Source organism: Patiria miniata, unplaced genomic scaffold (assembly GCF_015706575.1).
Source record: "Patiria miniata isolate m_02_andy unplaced genomic scaffold, ASM1570657v1 HiC_scaffold_23, whole genome shotgun sequence".
NCBI lineage: Eukaryota > Metazoa > Echinodermata > Asteroidea > Valvatida > Asterinidae > Patiria > Patiria miniata.
Genome location: NW_024037062.1, coordinates 8701780 through 8723040, shown reverse-complemented (window position 1 = coordinate 8723040; position 21261 = coordinate 8701780). Strand labels below are relative to the sequence as shown.

The following is a 21261-nucleotide window of genomic DNA, read 5'->3' as shown; positions in this document are numbered from 1 at the left end:
AATCATCAGCAACTATTGAGTTGGCGAGTTTAAAGTTTTTTTTGTTTTTTGGTTTTTGTTTTCAATTTGAACAATCGAGCATTGACAAAATCGAGCCTGCGTGGGGAGGGGGGGGGGGGATCAGGCGGCCACCTAACCTTGGATTCGTCCCAATTTTATACACCTGACGACACTGGAACGCAAGTTTTTGTTTTCTTTTTTATTGCAGCGAATGCAAGTTCGACAGAAGGTACACGACTATTGCAGAAAAGTTCCCACTTTCTGGTTTGGTTGATTTCTGGGCACTCTGCCACTATTGTGTTTGACAAGGTAAGTGTAATATTCCCAACAGCTGTTTCGTGGATAAATTGATATTCGTGGAAACCAATGATGATACGATGTTTGGACTGAAGCCAAAAGGTTGGAATTAGTCAATAAGTTTTAACCACTCTCCTTGACCCTTTAGTCAGAGTAAACACTGGGGAGGGACGAATTAGGAACAGGGCATTGTTTACGTCCCGCAGGAATTGAACACGTGTTGTTTTTATCATTAGAAGTTGTTTTGACGTAAGAGGTGCACTGTTGGCAAAGGAATACCTCTTGGAATAATAGATAGGTCAATTAAGCCCCGCCCAATGGTATTGACCAATCACGGCTGCGATTAATGATCGACAAATGCGTGCACGCGCGTATGACTCGCGCTGCTATCATGCAAGTGCTGCATACATGCATTGGGGAACTTACACGTGATGTTGCCCACGCGCGTAGTGGGCGGGGTCTAAATGGATCGGTCTATTAACTCGCAGGTTTCGATGTAATTATTCAATAAAATAAAGGAGGAAAATGATAATGTAGAAATCAGTTTTGGCGAAAATCCTTGGGAGTGTTCCTCGCTAAATCAAACTGAAGTCAATGACTGAATTGCTTCTACTTTTTAACCACAATTCAGTTTTCCGAAATTTCCAAAACACAGGTAAGTATATTACTTTTTGCAAGAAAAAAAGTTCAATTATCATTTTGTAAACTTTGATATTTACTTTTAAGATTCGAGACAGGAAGAGTACAGAGTCATGGCTTAATCTTGTTAACAAACAAAATCTGTGTTTGGACTTTTGACTTTAAAAGTTCAAAAACACTGTCAAGGCTATAGGCCCATTGATAAGAGGGTCTCTACAGTGTAAATGTCAGTTTTGTTATACATTTTTTTATTCGGACAGTTTTTCTTTTGGAGAGTCGACAAGTCAGATCCGAGACTATGAAGACTCTGTTCTTGCTGGTGGTTTTGGGTGTGGCGTCCTCATCCAACGGACAATTTGAGGTACGTAAAAATGTGTTGAATGTTTAATTACTTTGATTTTCTTCTTTAGTTAAGCGCTCTAAAAATGTTGAACCCCGACTTTCAAACGAAATTCTAAATATAACTGTTCTTATATCTTGAGATTACAGACCCTTACAAAGTCTCGCCAAAAACAGACCAGAAACCTGAGGGGAAAAACAGACTTAACTGGGCCTTAACAGTTTACACCCGGGCGAAAGTCTCAAGATACTTAGCCTAGGTCAAGGCGCTAGTTGTTTTTTATCCGGCCGTAGCGCGGTAAGGCCAATAAAAGATGATGTTTCAAAACCACCAAACTCACTGGTTTGACTGGAATCATGCTGCTGCACAGTTTTAACGTGTTTAGATGGGGTTATGATCGAGAATAAGCTTTATGTGGCCTCTCTGGACTCCCATATATTTACACTAAGTTTAGTCGGGCACCATTTGCAGTCATCAGCCGACATTTGAAGCAAAACAAAATCAGGTAAAAAAAAAAGGCCGCGTCGCCGCACCACTTTTTTGGCAAGCTCCATACCAGAAACCGGAGCCTTTTTTTTTTACCTACAGTAATTCATGATTTGAATTTCCCCCAGAATACATGTATATGTGGCAAGTTGTATAAATATTTATGCATGCAGTCATCGTTTACGCGCCACGGCCGGGATGAATAACATTTAGCGCCTTGACCAAGGCTACAAGAAACTGAAAAATTCTGAAACAGTCTTGCTTCACTGCGCATTTATCGCCAAGTGGTGGCGTCCTATTTCTAAAAACCAAAACATCTGATCCAACGCCAGCGGCGCGGATAACTTGAAATTTGACGGCCTGAATTTTAGGTTAAGTAAAGTCATTATTTTCCTCTGTTTTTCTAATTTTATGTTTTGTATTAAGGCTGTGCGTGTAGTGGAAAGGAAACAGCTGAATGACATTGACATTCAAATTGGAAATAATAAATCGAGACGCCACTTCACTTCAGCGCGGCGGTTGTGACATGAAAAATGCCAGTCAAGAACATTTTTTAAGTATTTCCTAACAAAATTTGAAATATTTCTCAGATTCATGTCTTCATACTCATAGAAATGATGAAGAAAAAGGTGGTGTCAGGTTGCAACATTCTTTCTGTATTGTTCTTTTTATAGCTCCATGGCTGGTCTAACAAAATTGGAAACGTTTCTCAGTCCCACATTCATGTCTTTCCAACATTTTTGCAATGACTGACCTTCATTGAGATTTTAAAAGAAGTGGCATCAGGATGTTGAAAATTTTTTTCCCCCAAACCATTCAATATTCAGAATTAAATTTAAAACCCCAATGACTGTGTTCCTTATCATGTACCAACATTTTCTTTGGTTTTCTTTGCCTTCATTTGAACAGATACCTGAGCCTGAGGAGGAATGGGCAGGTAGGCCCTAAATATTGGTTGCAAGATCAAAATCTGAAAAACTTGAAATAAATTATGCGGTTATTTAATACAGTCATAGCTCCATGATACAGTAAATGCTATGTAGTCTTGTTCCCTAACGTGGCGCACTTCGAAGCTTACCCGACTTTCCTCGTGTAGTGTTGCCAAACCTCTTTGTTGACAAACCTCAAATTCATGCAGTAAAACTGGTACTTTTACCTTATTAATGCTTGCTATTTAACCTCTGTGAACAATTTTGGTTTCATAAAATTTAATCCGAAATTCAAAAGCGGTGGCGTCCAGAAATTGGGCACAAATTGGTGGGGTGTTCCCTAACGTGGTGCACTTGAATGAATCTCGGCAAATTCCAAATTAACATTTAAGAATTTCTGTATATAAACTTGATAAATTCTGATAAATTATTATTATCTCTACTTACATGCCCAGCCAGATGTGTTTGTCAGAAAATTATTTTCTTATTTTTCGGGGCATTTTCAAAGGGTTCACTTTGCACTTGAAAATAAAATGGGAAAATCAGGCCAAAATAAACTTTTCTTCTAACTTTGTTACGGGTAAATATACTTGCGATTTATGAACAGGAGTGTTTAGAACTTGATGAAATTTCCCTTTCTGTGAAATTTCAGTTAAAACTTTTGCTCTAGGTAGGCGCAACAGGGGGAAAATCAAAGTGCGCCACGTTGGGGACCGCGCCACTTTAGGGTACATCAACAATAATCAAAAAGAGAAAATGGTTGCCGACATCACAATGAATTATGTAAGGCCAATTGCTAACCATTAAAGAAGACAATTATTAAAAAAGGGATTAAAACCAAATGGAAACTATTTACACTTTAGAATCAGACTCCAAACCAAAACAATCTTCCCATGTTTAGTTCATGGAATGATTACTTTACAAAGTTAGTGTAATTGCCATAATGATTTTTGAGACTTTTGTCTGAAATCAGACTTTTTGAATCTGAGATAAAGACATTATCAGTATAGAGAGGAATGCATCTTTCAGACCTTTCATCCAATTTTCAGATCCAATTTTTAAAAAGCAACTCTCATCTTTATATTTAGGTGGATTGTCAGTTTTGGCTTTTAAGACACATAAGACATTGTAAGAGGTGCAAAATCAACTCAAAATGTTGGGCACTTCCAGGAGCCATGAACAGAAAATTAACATGCGAAAATTAAAAAAATTGCAATTACATTGGTGCATTGATTTCTCAAAAAAATCACCCTCGGAAGAGGCCTTTGTAAAATTGTTACTAGTTTCTCAATTTATGGAAACTGAAAAATCCCATGACATGCAAGAGAAATATCGTGCCCCAAAATGACCTCTCACTTCTGAAAATCTAACATACGTGTGGACTGGTGGAACTCAGAGCACTCGTACAAAGATGATAATTTATGAAATAATTTTATGGCGGTTATCGGGCGAACACTGAAAGTTAAATAGGAGACTAAGATGTCTTTAAGAATTATTCAGTTGTTTTGGAATAAACTTGAAGGACTCATTAGCATTTACAAAATAATCTAAAATGACCCCTGATAAGGACTGCATTCAAGCCAGCCCGACTAAATCTAGAATCCATTGGCTGTTTACGTCAGTATACATTTTCTTTCTCACGCAAGAACACGGTGTGAAAACAAAGGTGAATGAACAAGGAGAACTAGGAACAAACACATGAAGGTTTTTTGAGGTGATTATGGTTGAGAAATCATCCTTTCAAAAATTATAGCAAGAGAAAGGGCAAGCCGGGGTAAAATGCCCATAGGTGGGCCGAACCATAGTTCCAGAAGCTCATCGCATGACCTTTTACTTCCACGCTCTATTGAACAGAAAATTAACTGTGGAATTTTGTTGGTTCTCAGGTCCTGTGCCACCATGTCAGTTAGAAGTCAATGCGGCCGAACCTTGGGATGTCCTGCCTGACTGCGATGAGTCTGGCTTCCACGTCCCCAAGCAGTGCAACGCTGACCGCACCTTGTGTTGGTGCGTGTCTCGCTGCGGTGACCCGTTCATGGAAACCAAAGGCGGACCGGATATCGTCTGTGGTAAGTGACGAATAAGCTGGAAGAGCCGTAGTCTTAGTTCCAGTCTGGAATTATTTTTTTTAATCCCATTAACAGCCGGTCCTGGAAAGCGTGGGCAAGCCAATGCAGCGATAGCAGTTGCTGTCAACAAAAAAAGACTCCAAGCTAGTCTTGAGAACTTCGGCAACGTTACCCGGGAAATCCCGCGCATTCCTCACGCGTGCTGTATTCAAGCTAATGATGATCTGGGTTGTTGGCATTGAATTTCCCGGGTAGCGATGCCGAAGTTCCCAAACTTTTGATTATCTTGTTCATACATGTACTACTGCTGCATTAGCTTGACTGTGCATGCCGGGGTCCGGCTGTATTGAAGGAATAGAAAACAAATCGAGACTTGGATCAAGACTAGGAGAGCCCAAAAACGTCTATTCTGTTTGAATATTTGGTTAACTCTAACCCTGCTCAATCCAACAGGATCCAACTATTTTACATACCTGCCTGGTCCTGTTGGATTGAGCTGTAAACCCCTTGTATATATTCCTGTTGAAATCTGTTGGATTCAGCAGGCAACTGAAAACATTCAGAGTCGGATTCTGTTGGGCGCTGGTAAATAACGCCAAGTTGGACTCTGTTGGATCCAGCAGCAAACAGAAAAATAAGCCACAATTGGATTCTGTTGGAATGAGCACGCCAGTCATTGTATATTGTCAGGTACCCAACAACTTGGCAAGTTGGATTGTGTTAGACTGTGTTGGATTGAGCAGGAAACTCATTGAGTAACTGTCAGACTCTGTTGGATTTAGCAGGGTAGTCCGGGGAACTATATTTTGATCCAACTAAGCTATTCGAATATTTGGTTACTTGATCGATTATTCGGTATTTTTGGGACAGCCCTGCCATTGAGGGGGTGCTTGTACATGGAGCCCATTAGGGTGCACACCGGTAAATAGTCCTAAATCCATCCGCCAAGCTCATGAATAAAAGTTATACCCTCAAAATATTTATTAGAGAGTTCTGAGCGCCGTAAAATTGGGGAATTGAAGAGATATGGTAATGAACCTCTGGCCCGGACTTAGGGCTTCCAATTCTGAGCATTTTGGATGCTATTGGGCTCGAAAATGGCGCTATTTTGCCATGTTGTGGAGGGATCGTTTTTCAAGATGGCTACTTTTCCGCTTTGGGGAAAATAGGGGTCGTCTTCTTTGGGTGAGAATATCTCGAAAAGTCAATGGTCAACCCACCAAAAAATGAAAAGAAAACGAAAGATGACATGTTGATCATCATTTTTCTGTGCAGCTTGAATACCTGTGAGAGTTCTGAGTAATTTTAAAAGAATTTTGAAGTATGGGCATTTAGCACTAGTGTCTATGGGAATTTATTTTCAGGGTTGCATCCATTAGGTTTTGAAAAGAGATTGACTGGGGTGGGACTCGAACCCACGACCTCCAGAAATATTGTATCGAGTCTTCACATTTTTTCCCCCCATCAATTCAGAGCCGGATGACCCTCCCTGTACAAAGGAATTGGCAAGCGCCACCGGCACCGGGATGAGGTTCGGTAAATTTAAGCCCCGTTGCCACGCCAACGGATTCTACCATCACACGCAGTGTAGGGGGTCCGTTTGTTGGTGCACGGACCGCTGTGGTAACCAGATTCCATCGTCCAAACACAGCATCGGGACAAGGGGAGTTTGCGGTATGTATATAATGAGGGAATAAATGTGTGCTCCGGAGGTTTTTATCACTCTGTTTAAGACCACTTAGAGTCTGGGTGCTGAGCGGAGGCGAGGGTAATTATCAGCACCCAGACTCTAAGCGGTCTTAAATAGAGTGATAAATACCGACCGAGCACATATTTATTCCCATTCATAAATACCTTTCGGTAAAAAAATATCAAATAATTTGTTAAAAATATCCCAATTTGTTCAACAAGTTCACTTCATGCTTTTTGAAACATCCCTCTAGCAAAATAATGGAGTGTTCAGCTGGCGAGTAAGATGTAAACAACCCTTTTATGGAGATTGACGCGCGCGTAGCATGCTCTGCGCGTGGGGCGTTGCGTTTTGAATTAAGAACTATAAAATTCTGACTCGCTGGTAGTGTTGCGCATGCCTACGTGAGGATTGTGAACGTTCAACCAATAAAACGGTAACAGGCACTGGTTTTTTAGGAGTCCACATTTTATGTGACACTGAAAAAGTGTTTAAGACCAGCTAGCCATGTCTTTATCATCCGTTTAAGACCGGCCACGTGACGGGCTCTCGACTAATAGGAATAGCTAAACTGTCTGAGGTATTTATGAATAAGGGAATAAATGTGTGCTTGGGAGGTGTTAAACACTCGGTTTAAGACTGGTTGGAGTCTGGAATGCTGGTAATTACCTGAGGCGAAGTAGAGGGTAAAAATGCTCTCATTGGCTTAATACGGCCACATACTGACACAACAACGAATCACCAAAGAAAAACAAATTTACAACAGCGAAAAAATATCCAAAATTCTGGCAACTTTTTTGTGCTGAAATAGCTGTAACATTGAGGTTTCAGCCTGAAATGACATCACACTTTTGCTCAAGGAATATAGAAATTTGCATTGTTAAAACCTAAAAAAGGCATCAAAGTACCCTTGAAAATGGCAAAATGAAAATTGAAAATAGGTTAAATGGGACATAAACCTGCATTTTCAAGGATTGCATTTAAAAAATTACATTACATCAGAACTAAAAAATTACAGATGTTACATGTACCAGGGACAGGGGCAAAAAAGTGGACCCCAAATTTATAGCATAAAAACCTAAAAAAGGTACCAAAATACCCTTGAAAATGGCAAAACGAAAATTGAAAATTGGTTTAAATGGGACACAAAGGTGGATTTTCAAGGATTGCATTAAAAAATTACTTTGCATCAGAATTAAAAAGTCACAGATGTTACATACATGTACCAGGGACAGGGGCAAAAAAGTGGTCCCCAAATTTATAGCATAAAAACCTGAAAAAGGTACCGAAATACCCTTGAAAATGGCAAAACGAAAATTGAAAATAGGTTAAATGGGACACAAAGGTGGATTTTCAAGGATTGCATTGAAAAAATTACATTGCATCAGAATTAAAAAATCGCAGATGTTACATGTACCAGGGGCAGGGGCAAAAAAGTGGACCCCAAATTTATAGCATAAAAACCTAAAAAAAGTACCAAAAAATACCCTTGAAAATGACAAAACGAAAATTGAAAATAGGTTTAAATGGGACACAAAGGTGCTTTTTCAAAGATTGCATTAAAAAATTACATTGCATCAGAATTGAAAAAACCTCGGGTGTCGGATGTAACAAGGACAGGAGAAAATAGAATGGACCCAAATTTATAGAATAAATTTGGGAAAAGTCAAACGACACTGCAATAATGCACACAGCATAAGGGTAAAGAGCACAAATAAAATCTTCAAAATATCAAATATTATCACTCTATCAGCTGTCCAAAAAGTTTTAACGCCCCAGCCCCATGCGGACTCCTTTGTATGCAAATTTATGACTTAAACCAGCTCCACTTGTTTTTGGTAAACACGTTATCCCTGGAAACTGGGTCGCAGTGTCAAAGGTCAAGTTGGGATGGATTTGCCAGCTTGAGTCTGTGTAATTGATGGTATAAAAATGTGTCATTCCTATGGTCCATGTAGTGTAAATTTTTTTTAATGCAATTCTAGAAAATGCACCTTTGAGTCATATGTAACCTTATTTTGGACTTTGGACCCTAAATTTATAGAACGATCGACCCGAATAGATTATAGGGGGTAATGGTCCTGTTTTTGGCATTCGTATCACAATGTTGCATGTGAAGGCATTTAGGATCGTCGGGACATATCCAGAAAAAAAAAACCGTAAAGCTCAAAATAAAATTATTTTTTTTTCTAGCAACACAAAAGTTATTCACTTTTTAATGCGACATTGACCAAAAAAAAAAATCGACCCATGTTTAGTTATTGAATTTATAGTACTTTGCAATTCCAAATTATTGGCTGCCTGATAATGATTCTGTTCTCGTTGGATAGGCTGGTTCCCGCCCCACAATCAGTATTGATAATGTATGGACTGGGGGCTAGTCGCCTCTCAAAACGTATCTGTTCGTGCTCAAAACAAAAACATTTTTTTTCCCCAGAGGGTTGCAGACGGCCACAAAAAAAAAAAAGGGAAGATTTTTTTTGTTGGAATGAAATATCTTATACAAGGTGAAAATTTATTGATAGAACAAAAAAAAAATAACTTGTTGGAGAGTATGGGGAATGCAACTTTAAATTGAAAAGGCCTAATTAAAGGGAATATACAACATTTGCAAACACCAAAAAACATAACTACCAAATTATTATGATACCTTACTGGACTGTTTAGTGAATGACAGTCTAAAGCATCCTGTAAAAACATGGCACCTGGTGTGCTGACATTATCAAGAAAAGTGGTATTTTCGTATCAGTTTCCAACGCTTGTTGGCTGACCAGCGTTTGAAAAAAACTTTTTTTTCTTCAAATAGTGCTACCAGTTTATCATATTTAGTAAGTTCGCATCTTCTTTGCAATCGGTTACACAACTGTGACTGATTCCCCGACATTATACAATTCCCTGACATTTATAGATTGCTCCGTTTCACCTTAATTGGGTCAGAACCAGACAACATGAACATGATTGTTTTTTCAAGGTTTTTCCAGCATCTACGAACCCAACACGTCAAACAAGTCAGTGATGAAACACTAACCCCAGAAATCCATCCATTTCTGAAAATTACAGCAAAAGCAAATGTTGTATATTCCCTTTAAAGGTCACGAATGCAGTGTCGTAATCTGTTTTTTTCTTTTGAATATTCATGTTTCTGTCTTGTATCACGCTCGAGGACAGACACACAAAGGGAGAACAAAAGATCCTTTCAGTCCTCGAACGACGGTGCTTTTGTTCGAAACTGTCCTCGATCGTACGTTTATGTGTTTAGTCTATGGGAAAGTGTTAAAGTACAGGGACAAAGGGAAACACAATAGGTTGTCCTCAGGCGTATAGTAAAACACGACTTGTTGATCTTGTTTGTGTTTCTTGATGTGTACAGAATGCCCAAATGACGACTACGCCTGGAAGTGTACTACCAACCCATGTGACCTGGAGACTACTAGATGCCCTGCCCACCCCGACGCCGTTTGCAAGCCCTCTATGTGCGGAGGATGCGTCGCCAAGTTTTATGTTGAAGATAAGGAAGTCGAGTGTGCATTGCCAGATCCAGAGACGTTGCGTATGTACACCGGAAAAAAGGGTTGTGTTTGAAAAAAAATGTTGTGACGGTCTTGTGTAGTATTGTGAAGGTCTTAGATGGTCTTGTGTTGGTTTTGTGATGATCTTGTGATGATCTTGTGATGGTCTTGTGATGGTCTTGTGATGGTCTTGTGATGGTCTTGTGTTGGTCTTGTGATGGTCTTGTGATGGTCTTGTGTTGGTCTTGTGTTGGTCTTGTGATGACTTGTGATTGACTTGTGACTGACTCGTGATTGACTCGTGATTGACTTGCGACTAACTTGTGATTGACTCGTGATTGACTTGTGACTGATTTGTGATTGACTCGTGAATGACTTGTGACTGACTTATGACTGACGTGTGATTCACTTGTGATTGACTTGTGACTGACTTGTGATTGACTTGTGATTGACTTGTGATTGACTTGTGATTGACTCGTGATTGACTTGTTACTGATTTGTGATTGACTTATGACTGACTTGCAATTGACTTGTGACTGACTTGTGACTGACGTGTGATTGACTTGTGAATGACTTGTGGCTGTCTTGCCAGTGGCTTGTGACGAACCTGACCAGAACCCTAATGTCACATCTTTGCCATCTCGCAGAGTCCCAATGCACTGACTACAACGGCAATAAACACGAACCCGACGAACGATGGAAAATGGACAAATGCACGCAATGCGAGTGCATGGATGGGGAAGCGGTCTGCATGTCGCCCTCGTGTGCCGGTCCGCCGATGCGCTGGGAATACTGCTTGGTCAAGCCCGGGATGGAGGACGTCTGCTGCCCAGACTTCGACTGCATAGGTGGGTACCGATTCGGACATTTTGCTCTCAGAGGTTGGCTCCCTGTGGGAATAAGAGAGGGTGTACGTGTTCTACATAACCCCTGAGGACCGACACACAAAGGGAGAACAACAGATCCTTTCAGTCCTCGGGAGTTGGGTCTTTTGTTGGAAACGGTCCTCTGTAGTAGGTTTGTGTGCTTAGTCCAAGGGAGAGTGTTATATTACAGGGACAAAGGGAAATTAAGACAAAGCATTGTCCTTGGGAGTATAGTAAAACATTACTTTGTGTGCTTTCGAGTACCCCGTGAATGGGACATGCACACCATGTGCACGTTCTGGATGGGGCAATTCTATTTTGAGTGTGCAGAAAGACAGCGTGCCTTAGTTTTAAGAGAGGTAAAAAGTTGCACAAACAACAAAATGTGTTCCTAAGATAAAATTCATCTCACAGACAATTTAAACGGATGCCTGAGTTAAATTTTCAGTGTGATTGGTTCCCATCTCAATGTTTAGGCCAAAAAAAAAAGTCTCCGGTTTCTGGTATGCGCGTCGGCAAAATGAAAAAGTTTTTTTTTCAATGAAAGATGATGTCTCAAAACCGCAAAACTCACTGGTTTGTCTGGATTCCTGCTGCTGCACAATTTTAACGTGTTTTTAGATTGGGTTATGGTCGAGAATAAGCTTTATGTGGCCTCTCTGGTCTCCCATATATTTGCACTAAGTTTAGTCGGGCATCATTTGCAGTCATCAGCCGACATTTGAAGCAAAAAAATCAGGAAAAAAAAAAAAAAGCCGCGTCGCCGCACCACTTTTTGGGCAAGCTCAATACCAGAAACCGGAGACTTTTTTTGGGGGGCCTTAGAGTCATATTTTTGGCTGTTTTCAAGATACTAAAAAGGTTCATTCCCCCCTCGAGAAAAACCCCCATAGAATAACCCATTCTGTTTTAACCAATCATGAACTGTAACTGAGTTCTTCTCTCCCCTCTGATAGGTTGCCTGGACTCTGATGGAAGGACCCATTATGATGTAGGGGAGACATGGAGCGAGGGTGGTCCCAGCAGCTGCAATCTCTGCACGTGTAACGACAACAACAATGTGTCCTGCGTCAGGGAGCTCTGTCCCGGCGTCAATCGCTACATCCCCCCTCTCTGCCGATGGGTCATTCGGACCGGGGAGTGCTGTCCGAGGGACGATAGCCAAAACGGCATTGTTTGCGACGAACGTGAGTTGAGAAAACGTTGGTTGTTGCTGGGATTAAACCTGGGTTAAAGGGAATTTTCAAAAATACATGGATTTGCAGGATTAGTATGTTATAGTATACAAGTATTGAGTGGCTCAGCGTGGAATGGGAGGAATATTATTGCAAGGTAAAATCTGGACTTCTCCATTTCACGAGGCGAAGCCGAGTGAACTGGAAAAGTCCAGATTTTACCGAGCGATAAGATTCCTCCCATTTCACAATTTAAAGCCACTCAATATTTGTTTTATATAACTGACATATAGATCCTTGTCATTTGATATATTTGAACTTTTATTTTAGAATAAAATTGGTGGAAAATGTATTGCCCTCTTCCAAACCACCCCTTCACGAAAATGTTTGAACCCAACTCTGTAGTGCTTGGCTCTTTAGAACAATACGCGCTACCCGCAACGCTGAACGCGCACACCAGCATGCATTTGCACGCAAATACCACGTCACGGAACAAGAATGATCCAAACCGTTGAATAGTATTTCCCATTCCCAATGGGCGAATGGGACTTTTTGTGGCCCGGCATGAATGGGAGTAATAACGAATGTCACGTGATGTGAGTTCCACCAATCAAATGCTAAAGATCTGTATGTCAGTTATATGATGTCTAATTTGACCAAAACCAAATTTTGCCAAATTGGAAAACGGTCTCTCTTGTCTGTTTACAGCCATCTCTGCCTGCGAACCGGGCAGTGTCGTGATGCAAGACTGCCCCTCGGATCTCTGCCTAACAGCGACCTGCGACGGACACCCCGACGCTACGTGTAAAATCAGCCACTGCGGGACGTGCCACACCGTCTTCTACGACGGCGACGGCGCGAAGGTGGCATGTCAAAATGAGGCTGTAGTCATGGGTATGTATACATTGTATAAAACTGGTAAAAATCATGTACCGGTTTCACCGGGATTTTTTCATACCGCAAGTAGGGTGAACCATTCTGCGCTCAGAACGCACAGTCTCAGTTTTTCCAAATCGCTGCCAGATAAATCTGTATTCTGACCAATGACGGTGCATGGTTTAATTATACGCTATGAGCTTGCATAAATTTACATAATTCTAAACGGTTCTCTGTCTATGTGTAAACGTTTACTACGCGATACTAATGTTGTGTGTGCTTTCTGTTTCCACATTTTTGTGTGTTAAAATAAGCCCAACACTCCAATCTGACGTAAGTGGCAACTTTTTTCATCTTGTCTAGAGACATATGTTGAGCAGCGGAAAAAAACCCATTGGATTACAAGCCACAGTTAAAATAATTATTATTATTTTAATTTCTGGGAAATGAAACCAATGATTCCTCAAAAGCACCCTAGGCACTGTAGCTCGCAAGCCTGAGCGTATGTTGGCCTCATGGTTAAGGGCATTGGATTCGTGGTCTGTGGGTAAAGCTGCAGGTTGTGGGTTCGAGTCCAGCCCGGGGTCATGGTGCGTGTGCCCTTGGGCAAGGCACTTTGTCACTCATTGCTTATCCCCACCCAGGAGTAAATGGGTACCTGTGAGGGCAGAGATGGTTATTGTGATTGAATTAGCTTCCTTGCGCCTAACAGGCTGCATCGAGCTGTATACTCCCCAGGGAGCTGAGATGGTATATGGAATGTTTAATTGGCCCAATGATTAGGGGTAATAATAATGTAAAGCGCTTTGATCTTAGTTAAAAGTGCTATATAAGAACCTGTTATTATTATCATTAGGCCAAAAAAATATATTTCTGCTTCTGATTACATGCCTTTCAAAAATAGGGTCGGTCGGTTGGTCGGAATTTTTTTTTTTTTTGCCAATTTTTTTTATGCAGATTGAATGGGGTATTCAATTATATGCGAAGTTTTAGCCTGAACTATTTCCATTGCACTACGAAAGCTATACACGAAATGGCAACAAAAAGTGAATAAAACCTACCTTTAATTATTGTCAATATATTTATGTTCGATAATTTCAAAAAATAATGGAAAATTCAGGTCGTTTGCACCATATGCACAACGCTAGTCAAGACGCGGGGAGCTGGCCAAAACTCCGAGGTGTGTGATGCAAGCATGTGTGGCGAGCGGCCCGCCATGGGCCAACAGACCTGTTTTCACGGTAAAAAATGTCGGGAAACACGCGGCATGTATCACTCCAAATACGAGTTGTGCGATCTCAAAATGAACTCTTGAACACAGAAAATACATACACAGACAAGCTAGATCAATTCTGTAAATTAACTTGCAAAACTGTTCTTGGCATTTTTCACGATGTCGAATCCGACCAGTTGACAGTGGCCTGCACTGCTAGCGCGCTATCGGTTGCGATCGCATAGCTATGGACTGGTTACCGCACTTTCATCATGTCTTCTAAATTGGTCCCTGCGCGGCGCGGCGGGAACCAGTCGTCGCCACGTGATATAGTCACCATACGGACATCGTTTATATCGCGAAGCAAATTTGTAAAAATAACGGAGGTTTCTTTTGAAAAAAAGCGAATGTAAGTAAGAAAACAAATAAATACAAGCATTTTTTGATGCAAAAGGGTTGTTGAGAGGTATTTTGTGAAGACAGAAAAGACAACAAAATTTTATTTTTATTTATTCAATCTTTTTTTTTTTTTTTTTTTTTTGGAATTGCCGATAAAATTTTTAGGGTCGCAGCCTAAAAATAGGGTCGGTCGGGTAATCGGAGCAGAACTATTCTTTTTTTTGCCTTATTATTATTATTAAGAAACCTGCAGAGAGAAGACAATGAGAAGAAATTACAGTTTTAGAGGTGGGAGGAAAACCCCAGAATGACATTCTGGGGAACCGCATGGAATCAAGCAGGAATCAAGCAAGGTTTTTGAATTGTTGGTTATGTTTTTCTCATCATAGAGGCATTGTGCTCTGGATCAATGACCACCTGTATCGTGTCCCCATGTGACGCCGGGGCAGTCTGCCGTGATTACCCCGAAGCAGCCTGTCACGTTGAACTCTGCAATCAGTGCGACCCGTTGTTTTTCAACGAGAGAAACGAGCCGTTGGTTTGTGGCGAGATCAGAGGTAGACTTTACAAAATTAAGCAACTTTGTTTCATGGTTGTTGAACTAAAGCTTCTGATTGGGCTTGTGATTGCTTGTGATTGACTTGTGATTGACTTGTGACTGACTTGTGATTGCTTGTAATTGACTTGTGATTGACTTGTGATTTGACTTGTGATTGACTTGTGACGTGACTTGTGAGTGGGTTGTGATTGACTTGTGATTAATTTTAATTGGCTTGTGATTGATTGTGATTGACTTGTGATTTGACTTGTGACTGAATTGTGAGTGGCTTGTGACTGACTTGTGATTGGCTTGTGATTGAATTGTGATTCAGTTGTGATTGACCTGTGATTTGACTTGTGATTGACTTGTGATTGACTTGTTATTGCCATGATATTGACTTGTGATTGACTAGTAAACATTGATGGACTTGTGATTGACTTGTGATTTGACTTGTAATTTGAATGTATTGTTCAACAATTGGGAGTTTAATTTCGAATGACATTTGATGGACTTGTGAGTTGACTTGATTTCAACACAGTCTTTTTTCACTTGAGAAAAATGGCACCGGTAATTATCAGCATCCAGACTCCAACCAGTCTTAAACAGAGTGTTTAAAACTGGCCAAGCACAACCAGTCTTAAACAGGGTGTTTAAAACCGGCCAAGCACAACCAGTCTTAAACACAGTGTTTAAAACCAGTCTTAAACACGGTGTTTAAAACCGGCCAAGCACATATTTATTCCTTATTCAAAATCAGGTTTCCATGCTTCCACTGCAAAATGACAATAAAATACTGAACGTGATATTTGTTTGCAGAGATGTGCGATGAGACTCACGCTGTCGGCGACCATTGGGAAGAAACCTGTATGACCTGCGAGTGCCATCAGAGCGCCCTCATTGCCTGTATACCGCACGAGTGTGGCCTGGCCCCGCCCCTTCCCGTCCGATGCCGCTGGGCTAAGCGAACCCCCGACGAGTGCTGCCCGTCAAAAATGGTCTGCGAAGAACGTAAGGAAACACACTTTGTATTTGAAGATGTAGACTTTCTAAAGAAACTTAAAAAAAGGGTTACTTTCCACAGCGCGTCCAAAAATATCGGCAACTTTTTTTTCTGGCGAGGCTCTAGCTTTTGTGATTTAGAGACGGCATAAACAATGTACACTCTCTGCGTTAGTTTTACTGAGTATGCTAAATAGGAATTGTTCTGTGGTCACATGTGTGACATTTTGATCTGATACACTGTGCCCTCTGGAGACATGCACACAATAGGGAACAAAAGATTGCATACGTCTCCACAGGGCAATTTCTATAGATAAATACGTCCCCACAAGGTTTTCACAAAATAGATGTATGGATTTTACTCAAAAACTACGAATTTCCAAGGAGGGTTGATCTGTCGCAAATGGAAGAGTTTTAGAAAAGAGATATTAAGTCCAAATTTCGGCCCAGGAAATTAATTCTGGTTAAAATATGAGCATTTTGAAACTACACTTTCAAACTCGGAAACTTTACAACACGAGAACAAAGAAATGTCTCCACAAGGATACAAATTTCAGTATGTGTGTTCAGTCACGTGTGTGACATTATGAAATTATGCTAACTAACGCACAGAGTGACCAACTTATGGTATATCTTAAGAAATTTACATCCTTACTTAATACTAGCAACACTTTATAGTGAACAATAACCATTTGTATTTCATAGCATAAAAAAACCCATTTTTTATTCTCCCAAACAAATTAAGTTAGTTTCAATTTCTGAAGACTCACCCTGATTTACACTCAGAAAGACAAACTTATGAAACTGCTTTCCTGAAGCTAAAAATCTATAATCGCACTGTTTTAAAAAAAAATTGTATTAACTCATTTCGAGTACTTTTGAGCATTTTGAGAACTTGATTTTTATTCGTTCTTCCAGCGCTATCTGACTGTCCGTTCAGTGCATCGGTCGCGTCGTCCTGCCCGGACGACCTCTGCGACACGACCTGTGAAGGTCACCCCAACGCGACCTGTCTCATCAGCAGATGTGGCGGCTGCTCTGCCAAATTCTTCGATCAGAACAACCAAACGGTGCAATGCGAGGGTGGAACACTGCGTGAGTAATGGATACAATGTGTAAATCACATTCTGGGCAGTTGTCAAGTTACAGGCCCCGTAAGAGAAAAACCACTTTTAGCTCGTGTCACTTACCAAGTAGTTAGTGATGTTTGAAACGGGACTGTTGAGGAACGACGGCAGGTTTTGTTTTTCTTGATTTGTCATAAAAACGATGATGAAAACAACAACACGCAACATGAAAAATAAAGATGGCAATCACCGCTACACTATTCAGAGAGGCTGCAAAATGTTTACTGGGAAAACAAACATTTTTAGGAAGTCAGGCTGCTCTTACAAACCCCTTATTGAACACTGCTTGTCAAAACCATAGAGCTATATTAAATTACTAGAGTGCTAACTCGATGTACAAAGTAATGCCTGATGGGCGCATCCATGTTTGCGCACAAACCTATGGAAAACTCGAAATTTTGTACGGCTTTTGTACGGCTATTTGCATTTGTGTTTCATACCAGTGCGTCATCGAAGCCGATACGCCCAAAACCGAAACGCACGATCAGCAAATGAGCGTTTCATTTTGCTCTACGCAAACAGCGCAACGTGTGCGCGTCCCCCTCTGCTGCAGATGCTATTCACCGTGACGTTTCTTGAACTTTATGACGCGCTTAAGTTGTTTGCGTATCTTCTACTTGCGCGTTGCATTTAGAGTACACTTTTAAAATTCAATCCATCTATTTTGATTGTGTTCTACAAACACGCACATAAATTCAAAATGTCTGCGCCCAGAGCGGCTTCAAAGCGTCTCCGCGTGCAAGAATGAGGAGTTAGCGCTCTAGTAATTTAATATAGCTCTATGGTCAAAACATAGCCACCCCCTAGCACCCCCCCCCCCCCCGACAATTCACTCACGAATTTCTCTTTGCATTTGAAAACTCAGAAGTGGAGCCCAAGTGCCCCACTGACGTCCCCGTGTTGACGTGTTTCGCGTCGCCGTGTGACGTCAAGACATGCGATCATTACCGGTTCCCCGACGCAGTCTGCCACGTTGACTACTGCCAACCCTGCACGGCCGTCTTCCATTGCCCTTGCAACAATCTGCTGGATTGCGAGGAGAAAGGCAAGAAGGATACTATCGGTTGGTTCAGTCTTTCTTTTTCCCAAACCCTAAACATAAAGATGATTTTTCCGTAATAAATTGCTTATTTTCATAAATGTTGTGGAATTTGAATACAAGCTGTCGGGTAACGCAATGTTTACAATGCACAGACGCAAAATCCGTTACTAAAAATGTTCATCCCACGGTGAGAAATTCATTAAATCTTGAGACAAATGGCAGTAATGTCGCTATACCGAACATCGCTATGCTGAATATTCGGCCATAGGCCAAAAAGAAAAAATAGTCGGTCTCTGGTCAGCAAACGTGTCGATTTTAATCACGTGCGTTAATCTTTTTTTTTCCAACATGTTCCGCGGTAGCTCCAACAGCGCCCTCTATTGTCGCACCTCCTCATTTTTTTTTACCAAAGAGCACCAAGGAATGGGAAATTGCACCAAGGCAAATGATCAAGGGCACCAAGGCAAACGATGGAGGACACCAATGTATGCGAGGACATCAAAAAAAGCAAAATAGTACCCAACCTTGTCTGTACAATTCAAGCTTGAAAAAAAAAAAGCAAAAAAAAAAAAAAAAGTCGCGTTGCCGCATCAATTCCAGAACTTTGGTCTGACCAGAGACCGAGTATTTATTTTTTTTTGGCCATACTGAACATTGACCTTGGCTCCCGATTTTTGTGTTCAAAATGTACCGAACATTGTTGTTGAAAAATGTCAACAGAAGAGCGACAAGTGGCTATTATTTCCCAAAGGAACGGAAGGGGAATGCCACCCTGTGCTGTAGGTAGTAAGCTCAAAAACTACGTAATTACATAATTCAATAGTCGGCACCTGTTCAAAGTCGGCTTTCAGTAACCACCAAAGCCTGCAGGGTGAAGTTATGAAGGGCGCTATTTATTGAAAATTGAGTACCGGAGCACCGGCAGCCTAAAATCGCTATACTGAACGATCGCTATAACGAACAATTTGTGTGGATGCTTATGGGCTGTGTTCGTTATGGGCTCCGTGCACCGACGAAAGAGGGCGCCCTTTTACCTATCAACGACGTTCCATGGGCGGGACACTTCACTGGTTGACGCGCACTGTTCCTTGTGTGTGACGCACGTAAACCAGGGGCTTTGTACTATGTACACGCAGTGGCCGCGCTTCGCAGCAAATGAATTGCAGTCAGGCAAGATGGCGTCGGTCGGTCACCCCCAACTGTACTTCCTTTGCCGGTGAGGGGGTACTTGTTAATGGAGTGGATAGCGGCTTTCTGTCGGCATGACTTCACAGCTGACATTTTTTGGTTGATTTTTGTTCAGAGTAAACATGAATTGAGTTATAAACTTCTGCAAATATTCAAATCAATAAAAGTAGACAGCGTAACGTTTCCAACCCCGGCAGGACCTTTCTCAAAAGGCAAAACGACATTTATGGTTTTTTTTCAGAATGCAAGGATTCCTCCAATAACAAACACGACCTGGGCGAGACGTGGCTGGAAGGCTGCAACGAGTGTACGTGCGAAGAGACGGGTATCCCAACATGCCGAGCTAAGACGTGCGACGCCGGTAAGGGTGATAATCAATGCTCCGATACCGCTGAAGCCATGCCTATTCGCCAGTTCCTCGTCTGTTTCACTATACGCTTTTACGCATGAGCTTGTTCTTAAACTTGAAAAGCCTGATTTATACTCGTCACGCATATCTCCTGTATATCTCGGGTATCGCAAAGAATGCTTCCATGTGAGATGGCTGTCTTTATCGAGCTCAGATGTTTTTACATTCAGCGGCTATTCTGTACTTATACAGGGTGAGTCGAAAAAGGGGAACCCAAACCCCCAAATATACATTTCATATAAAAAAAAATATGTAGCACCAAAAAAAAAAAAATGACTGGAAAGCCAATTTCATAAGCTATTTTTTTAGATGAAAAAGTTACTTAATTTGCTCAATCCGTTCAACTGTTCAAAGAATATCACCATTTAAAAGCAATGACCCTAAAACCTGTCTCGTCAAAAAAAACCCAACAATTGGTTGTGTGTTCTGACTGTTTTGAACAACAAAGAAAATGGCCCAGAATACTTGTTTCAACAGCTGTCAGCAAATGTAGTACACAATATCTTCATTAACAACCCTGTTCAGGCAAACAATATGATTTATAAAATCTACTTAATTTTTAAACACAAAAGGGCTTCAAAAGGACTTTGTTGAATTTTTAACGTTTAAACTGAGATTTTATCGCTGGTGATGTTTGAAGACAATTGTGATGACGATTCTTGAAATCACATTTTTGGACAAGAGAGATTTTAGGGTCATTGTGTTTAAGTGGTGATATTCTTTGAAATAGATTTACCAATTTTAGTTTTTTTTTTATCTAAAAGTAGCTTATGAAATTGGCTTTCCAGTCACTTTTATTTTTGGTGCTACTTATTTTTTTAAATAGGAAATAAAATTTTTGGGGTTTGGGTTTCCCTTTTTTCACTCGCCCTGTATAAGACAAAACGATAAGATAAGAGAAAAAAGATCAGACAAAATGAAGTAACAGCCACATTTTGAAGTATTCACTCTGCAAATTTTCTCAAGTTGAACACATTTAAACGTTTTATTTTGTGGTGCACAATTTACGTAGCATTTCCGCAAAAAAAACCCCAAATGGCGTAAAGTCTTCAATCTTTTTTTAAGCTCTTAACCTAGCCACCTGCGAAGGGGGTCACCGCGTGGGTGAAATTTGGGAAGGCTCCTGCATGACCTGTGAGTGCTCCCCCTCTCTGACCCCCGTCTGTATACCCCATGAGTGTGGCCGGGCCCCGCCCATCCCCGACCGATGCTACTTGGCCAAGCAGACTCCTGACGAATGCTGCCCTAGCAAGGTCGTCTGTGAAGAAGGTAAAAACTAAGTCGCGGAGCTGACTTACCAGCGAATCCCGACCTTTTTGGCGTTTTTGAGATTTTGTCATTTTTGTGGTTTGTAAAGGCTGCTCTTTCAAGTATTTATGCAAAAATTCTTAATTCTCTCTGGATTTTGAGATTCGGAGCCCGCCTGTGGCGAATCAGTCATAATAACAAATCCAGAATTTGACATAG

The 21261-nt window shown here is 41.0% G+C and overlaps 1 protein-coding gene across 8 annotated transcripts in view; it reads left to right on the top strand.

Annotated features, from left to right (window-relative positions):
• Positions 1–21261, top strand: part of LOC119731107 (zonadhesin-like) — a 36360-nt gene that overhangs the window by 536 nt on the left and 14563 nt on the right. For 3 of the 8 annotated variants that reach the window (XM_038204126.1, XM_038204125.1, XM_038204120.1), the window contains exons 1-15: positions 741–952; positions 1197–1297; positions 2672–2699; positions 4578–4760; positions 6234–6434; positions 9821–10000; positions 10607–10807; positions 11782–12012; positions 12709–12894; positions 14878–15045; positions 15846–16037; positions 16947–17123; positions 18021–18218; positions 19627–19746; positions 20860–21063. In XM_038204126.1, the coding sequence (XP_038060054.1) occupies positions 892–952; positions 1197–1297; positions 2672–2699; positions 4578–4760; positions 6234–6434; positions 9821–10000; positions 10607–10807; positions 11782–12012; positions 12709–12894; positions 14878–15045; positions 15846–16037; positions 16947–17123; positions 18021–18218; positions 19627–19746; positions 20860–21063 (2431 nt within the window). In that variant the 5' untranslated portion in view covers positions 741–891. Of the gene's footprint in view, positions 1–208; positions 310–739; positions 953–1196; positions 1298–2083; positions 2134–2671; positions 2700–4577; positions 4761–6233; positions 6435–9820; positions 10001–10606; positions 10808–11781; positions 12013–12708; positions 12895–14877; positions 15046–15845; positions 16038–16946; positions 17124–18020; positions 18219–19626; positions 19747–20859; positions 21064–21261 lie in introns of those variants that run through there. The other 5 variants (XM_038204121.1, XM_038204127.1, XM_038204124.1 and 2 more) reach the window with 5 other exon arrangements.